The following is a 7,322-nucleotide window of genomic DNA, read 5'->3' as shown; positions in this document are numbered from 1 at the left end:
TAGAATAAAACAGCTTTTATAAGGTTACTGATATGACTGGAGTCTTCATTTTAATGTGAGTGGTCATGATTTCCTACAAATATTGCAAAATTACAATTAATGTCTTTAGGAGTTAAACAATTTTAATGAGGAAAAAAATTACTGAGTGCACCTTTAATACAAGAGTCTCTGAAGCTTGATAATTAAAGTGTTATAGCAGCTATTCTCTCTAAACACTGGCTATTTAATTTGTTCAAAATCACAAAGTTAACCACACATAAATTCAGCTTGGTCTGTCTTATAACACCTGAAATATTTCAAATATACAGTAGTTTTAATAAATATCTGCAACAACATTAGAATTAATCATCATCAGTACACACTACTGCTTTTTTGTTTTTTTTTAAACCACACTACACCTTCTCTAATACTCCATGTCATCTGCACTGTAATGTACATTTGCATAAATTGCCTTTTAAACTTTATTATCATTGGCACTTGTACCTTAATTATGTTTAAATACTATATTGCTATTTGCACTTTTGGCTAGATGCTACCTGTATTTCATTGAGTTTGTATTTGTACTCTGCACAATAACTATAAAGTTGAATCTAACCTAAAATTATAATTTATATTAGTTCTAATGTTCTTGTTTCTTGTTATCGTTTGATGTCTTTCATGCTGAGAATGCAGATACTGTTTTTTTTATTGATACTTTTTACCTTGATAATCACATTATACTACTGTCAAGCAATTTGTTTTATATGCCTATGTCTAATTAAATTAGGCTAAGATTATTGGGTCCAACAATAACTTAAAACTCCATATTCCAGATCAAAGATAAAAGATTTTAAAGTTGCTTTAAAAACTGTTTTTATTTTCTATTCTGCCTGAAACAATCAGAAGAATCTAATTGTGAAATCCACAAAACTAAACTATATTTACAACAAGAAGTACAATTTTACATAGGTGCACTGAATGATCTATAAATCACAACACTATATACCCAATATTTGGAAGAGTATTTATCTGAGTGAGGAGCTTTCATAACTCGTATCTCAGATCAAGATAACTACAGCTTTCTCCTGCCCTGATTGCCAACACTTATTTCGATACAAACACACTTTGATGAAATTGGAAATTTAGATCAATGTGTGGCCTCCTTAATGGGTAAGAATGGTTGAGCAGAGGAAATGTGTTTTGAACACATGAAAGTAGGAATCAGTCACTGAGCTCCTCCTCGTCACTGAAGTAGGCGCTCTTTTTGATCCTGGGTTTGTGGGTGTCCTCTGATGTAGATGCTCGAAACGCTTCCTCTGTGACCTGCTTTCGTCTCCTTTCATCCTCTTCAATGCGTGCTTGCTGATAACGATAACAGAAAATTCCTTTTGAAACAATTTCACTGGAAATATTACTGTAAATTTACTGAACTGGAGACAGGGCTTGGGGCAAAAATGCCATTGAAAGTGACAAAAGATGGCCCAGATATTTAAAATGTGTGGGCAAAATGGTCCTGTTGTGAATTAATCTTTTTTGTTCTTTTTTAACATGTGAAATTTGATAATGACATGTTATATTCTATTGTATTCCAGGCCTATTTATAGTTATAGGTTAAGTGCTTCTGCAGACACCACAGTGACATGTATCTGTCCGATAGCTGTATTCTCGGTCTCAGAGGCGAGTGTTGTTAATTTTGTATAATAAATATTAATTGACTTTTGATGAGAAAAACAATTCAAATCTCTGAAAACACTTGAAGTAAAGAATGTTTGGAAAACACAATATATGTTAACAGTGTCTTTATTATTTTTATATCTTGTGCATTATTTACAGCTATTTTTTTGTTGATTTTAATATTTTTGATTTTGATTTAACCATGGTTATAAATAACAATATACTGTAGCTATTTTCAACCAATGCAAAAATCAGCTTATACAGTCATAAACACACTTTTTGCCACTATGGTGTGTGTGGCAATATAAATTACTTTATATTGGTTATGTAAACAGGGAAGACTGTACCTATGGTCATAAGGATAGAGTGAAAATATCCTATTTTTATTTTGGGACCAGGCACTTACCTGGAAAGCAATTGCCTGACTTAAACTGTCCAGTGCTGGATCCTCTCCCTCATCCTCACTGTCCTCTGGTTCTCTGGAAAAAAATTAAAATCATGTTATACACATTTGCAATTATGTACATATAAAAGATCAATTACATACTGTATATCAACATATAATATACAATTTCACTCTTAAATTATCATGTTATTACACAGTACTTACACTTCTTCAGGCTGCTGGACCTTTTTCTTCTTTTTCTTTTCTTTTTTAGGTGGCGGTTCTCGCTCTCCAAGTAAATTTTTTGGACAGCAGTAACTTAAGTGCCCCTCCTCCTGGGGAAGGCAAAAAATATGACAGAACTGTGTATATCAACCTCACAAAAATATTTAACATTTCATTTTTTTTTTTTTTTTTAATGAAACAAGGATTCCCTAAACCTAACAAGCTATACAATTCACTTTATTATTCAAATAAAAAAAGTTACAGAGTTCGCCTTATGCTATTCAAGATTTTACATAGAGTCTATTGGACCCCCTATAGATTGTATAGGCTTGGTCTTAAAGACACAATCACCTGCTGGTGATGTCAATCAGAAGATGGAGACACAGCCCATGTTTTTTGGGAATGTGTTAAGATCCAAGAATTTTTGTTGAGGATTCAGAGTTCTATGTGTGAGGTATTGGGCTCTCAAATTATATTTTGCCCCAGACTCTGTATTTTAGGAGATGAGGCGGTCATTAATTTGGCACATAAAAAAACTGGGTCCTAACTAGTATTATGATTGCCAGACAGATAATTTTAAGGGGTTGGAAGTCGGCTGGAGTGCCCCCATTTCAGGAGTGGTGTTCAGAGATGGGCAGGGTGGCAGCTTTTGAGGAGGGGGCATCAAGAAGACTGGGGAGTTTGGGCCTGTTTGTGGAGAAATGGGGCAAGTATCTGTCTTTTTTGTAGGGCTCTCGGGGAGGGCCAGTGGAGAGAGAGGTGTAGTGGATGTGTGTGTTTATTATATAGATTTTTTGTTTTGTCTTCTTTTTTTTTTTTTGTTTGTGTGCCTACGGTTGTGTGACCACTGGGGTGTTGTTGGGGGTTGGCTGGGGTTGGGGCAGAAATTGTGAGGGTTAAATGTTGATTCTGTTTGTATGTGTTGTCTGTACCAGTATGGTACACACATAAGATTTGTGTATTGACATGCAGAAGTCTGATTAGATGTTTAGAAAAACAGGCATCAACCTATTCGTATATCACACATTTAGAATACTTACACCACACTCATAACACTTGGACTTGTCCGTATAGTTTCTCTTCCTGATGAATTCTGAAGCTCTCCCATTGTCGATAGCTATGCTGGCTTTCACTGTTCTTCCAAACAACTGGAAGTTGAGAACAGCAATCAAACACTTCAAGTGTGCTTTTTAAAAGAATCAGTAAACCGTATTACTATGTTCAAACAGCATACTTGTTTGTTGTTCAATGAGCGGGCACAGTTATGAGCTGACTCTCTGTCTAGGAACAGCACAAATGCCACTCCCTTGCTCATTCGTGTCTGCTTGTCTTTGACAACAGTCACCCTTCAGAAAAAATATATAATAACTATGATTAAGACAAACTATTACACAATTAAACAAGTAGGGGAGACCGGGGTTGGTTGGCTACCAGGGCTGGTTACACAAAAGTGTAAAAATCTTCTTGACCTACACTGATTGATTCTGTCAGGGCATATGAATGTTAAAATGTGTTAAGGTGAAGACATGTTTTTCTTTATTGTATCTATGTTAAAACAGAAATTAAACCCCTCTGCAAATTTTTCTACAAAAATAGTACAGAGAAAGATTTTTTTTTAAATGCATTAATTTAAGTTAATAGTAACAGATATCAGTTATATTTAAGTCAGTGATAACCTATGCTGGCTAACATTTACATAAAAAAAAATGCGGTTGGTCAGCACATTGATTTTGAGGTTGGTTGGTGCACTGTTTTTTTTGTGTATGTGTGTAAATAGAATAGTTAACAATCATAACCTTAATTTACAATGTTTACCAACTTAAACCTCTACATACACATGCACACACACATACAGCTGAAGTCAGAAGTTTACATACACCTTAGCCAAATACATTTAAACCCAGTTTTTCCACAATTCCTGACATTAAATCGTAGAAAACATTCCCTGTCTTAGGTCAGTTAGGATCACTACTTTATTTTAAGAATGTGAAATGTCAGAATAATAGTAGAGAGAATGATTTATTTCAGCTTTTATTTCTTTAATCACATTCCCAGTGGGTCAGAAGTTTACATACACATTGTTAGTATTTGGTAGCATTGCCTTTAAATTGTTTAACTTGGGTCAAACGTTAAATCAGATTGAGGTCAGGGCTTTGTGATGGCCACTCCAATACCTTGACTTTGTTGTCCTTAAGCCATTTTGCCACAACTTTGGAGGTATGCTTGGGGTCATTGTCCATTTGGAAGACCCATTTGCAACAGAGCTTTAACTTCCTGGCTAATGTCTTGAGATGTTGCTTCAATATATCCACATAATTTTCCTTCCTCATGATGCCATCTATTTTGTGAAGTGCACCAGTCCTCCTGCAGCAAAACACCCCCACAACACGATGCTGCCACCCCCATGCTTCATGGTTGGGATGGTGTTCTTCGGATTGCAAGCCTCACCCTTTTTCCTCTATACATAACAACTGTCATTATGGCCAAACAGTTCAATATTTGTTTCATTAGACCAGAGGACATTTCTGTAGTCTGGCTTTTTTATGGCGGTTTTGGAGCAGTGGATTCTTCCTTGCTGAGCAGCCTTTCAGGTTATGTTGAAATAGGACTCGTTTTACTGTGGATATAGATACTTGTCTACCTGTTTCTTCCAGCATCTTCACAAGGTCCTTTGCTGTTGTTCTGGGATTGATTTGCACTTTTCGCACCAAACTACGTTCATCTGTAGGAGACAGAATGCGCCTCCTTCCTGAGCAGTATGATGGCTGCGTGGTCCCATGATGTTTATACTTGCGTACTATTGTTTGTACAGATGAACATAGTACCTTCAGGCATTTGGAAATTGCTCCCAAGGATGAACCAGACATGTGGAGGTCCACAATTTTTTTCTGAGGTCCTGGCTGATTTCTTTTGATTTTCCCATGATGTCAAGCAAAGAGGCACTGAGTGCGAAGGTAGGCCTTAAAATACATCCACAGGTACACCTCCAATTCAGTACACCTCCTATCAGAAGCTAATTGGGCAGTGGTAGCTCAGCGGTTAAGGCTCTGGGTTACTGATCAGAAGGTCGGGAGTTCAAGCCCCAGCACCGCCAAGATGCCACTGTTGGGCCCTTGAGCAAGGCCCTTGACCCTATCTGCTCCAGGGGCGCCGTATCATGGCTTACCCTGCACTCTGACCCCAGCTTAGCTGGGATATGTGGAAAAAAGAAGAATTTCACTGTATATGTGCTAATGTGTGATAAAGAAAATTATTATTATAATTATTATAAATCAATTGGCTGAAGGCATGACATAATTTTCTGGAATTTTCCAAGCTGCTTAAAGGCACAGTTAACTTAGTGTATGTAAACTTCTGACCCACTGGAATTGTGATTTAGTCAATTAAAAGCGATACTATCAGTCTATAGACAATTGTTGGAAAAATTACTCGTGTAATGCACAAAGTAGATGTCCTAAACGACTTTCCAAAACTATAGTTTGCTAATATTAAATCTGTGGAGTGGTTAAAAAATGAGTTTTAATGATTTCAAACTAAGTGTATGTAAACATCTGACTTCAACTGTATATAACAGTTATTATTATTGCTGTACTTACACGTTTCAAGCCAAGCCAATGATACAATTAGTTCATATAATTTAGGATTTATAATATTTATACATGTTTATGTAATTACATATTGTTCATATTAATTCCTAACCATATATTAATCAATCATATTAATATTATCATAATAATTACATGATCATTACCCATATTAATGATATAAGACAAAACTGTGTTGTTCTGTTGCCTTGGTTTAAAATAAACTATTGCTTGTATTTCAGTGTTTTGCGAACTCACTTGAAACTAGTAATTTAACGCTGCCAACCAAACCCATACCCTGTGGAATATAGGGTAGGTTGGCACAAATGCACAACATAAATTTAACCATTAATTAACACAAGTCAATCAATATTTGTTCACATTGAACATGTTTGTTTATTTATCTAAGAACTTAAGAATTAATTTGTACCTAGTTGGGGTATCTTAGACTTTGTTTCACCAGAAACATATAACAAAGAATTAAAAGTGTGCCAACCAAACCTGGTCTTCCCTATAACGTAATACAAATAATCAAGCCAAATAAAGGATACTTACTTAACCACCTTGCCATATTTAGTGCATAACTTTGGGGAAATGGAAACATATATTTAAGTTGACCATTTTTAAAAAATAAGTTAATTAATATTTATAGTCAAAGACTGTAATGACAACATAATGTAAACATAAATGTGGTTGTTTTATGCAATAGCCCACCTTGTGCAAATCATTGTTTGTCAAGGAAAACGGAATATTAGACACATAAACTGTGCTTTTGCTGGGGGCTAAACCACCACTCATATTTATGTCTGATATCTGAAAAAGAAGAAAACATGTTTATCACATTATTCTGATTCATAAACAAAACATGAAGCGAAAAGAGTCTACGTACATACCAAGAAAACAAATAGCAGACTTACCAAACTGACAGACTGCAACTGATTTTAAAGCATCTTTCTGTCAATGACGAAAACTGCGTTTGTCGTACTTAACTTCATTAAAATGTAGACGAACCAGCGTATAAACCTGATTCAAATGATCTGTGCAGCGCGAACCGGAAACTAAAAAACGACCAATGTCATAATAATACACCCTCCAGAATAAAACAAATAATTAACTAATAACTTTTAAATAAAAGAAAACCAAGAACAAGTCTTTAAAAACTAATTAAAATTGGTTAACAGCGTAAATGTGAATTTAACAACCACTTTATTAACAGATACATGCTAATTTTGTTTTATTTTGAAAAAAAAAAATTGTTCCGGACCCGGGAGCGTTTTTGTGTTTCATTGTGGCTGTGGAGTTTTGTCAAGTCTTTTAAGCAAGTCAGTCCACTGTTGGCCATCTTTGGAACGCTCTCTGGAGGCTTTTTTTCCAGTCATGCCAGTGCAGCTCCTATCTATTTAAAATGGGAAAAGACCAAAATCCCCTAAACGGTTGGTCAAGATTATGATCAAAGGACATATTTCAAAACATCA

The 7,322-nt window shown here is 35.4% G+C and overlaps 1 protein-coding gene across 1 annotated transcript; it reads right to left on the bottom strand.

Moving 5' to 3' along the window:
- Positions 1-816: 816 nt before the first annotated feature.
- Positions 817-6,900, bottom strand: LOC127434986 (zinc finger CCHC-type and RNA-binding motif-containing protein 1). The gene is made up of 8 exons (XM_051688078.1): positions 6,765-6,900; positions 6,562-6,660; positions 6,403-6,431; positions 3,498-3,609; positions 3,304-3,411; positions 2,264-2,373; positions 2,060-2,132; positions 817-1,341 (listed from the first exon to the last, which is right to left on the bottom strand). The coding sequence occupies exons 2-8, from the start codon at positions 6,643-6,645 to the stop codon at positions 1,201-1,203; spliced, it is 657 nt and encodes a 218-aa protein (XP_051544038.1). The 5' UTR covers positions 6,646-6,660; positions 6,765-6,900; the 3' UTR covers positions 817-1,200.
- Between the last annotated feature and the right edge of the window lie 422 nt (positions 6,901-7,322).

The sequence above is a fragment of the Myxocyprinus asiaticus genome, chromosome 45 (genome assembly GCF_019703515.2).
Source record: "Myxocyprinus asiaticus isolate MX2 ecotype Aquarium Trade chromosome 45, UBuf_Myxa_2, whole genome shotgun sequence".
Classification (NCBI taxonomy): domain Eukaryota; kingdom Metazoa; phylum Chordata; class Actinopteri; order Cypriniformes; family Catostomidae; genus Myxocyprinus; species Myxocyprinus asiaticus.
The sequence above is the reverse complement of the archived record's forward strand: the minus strand, read 5'-3'. Positions and strand labels throughout refer to the sequence as shown.

Excerpts from the sequence above, each read along its gene's own strand:
- LOC127434986 (XM_051688078.1), bottom strand. The coding sequence starts at position 6,645 with ATGAGTGGTGGTTTAGCCCCCAGCAAAAGCACAGTTTATGTGTCTAAT. Across the intron at positions 3,610-6,402 it reads AAATATGGCAAGGTGGTTAA|GGTGACTGTTGTCAAAGACA; the intron begins GTAAGTATCCTT and ends TTTTTTCTGAAG. Across the intron at positions 3,412-3,497 it reads GCTCATTGAACAACAAACAA|TTGTTTGGAAGAACAGTGAA; the intron begins GTATGCTGTTTG and ends CTCAACTTCCAG.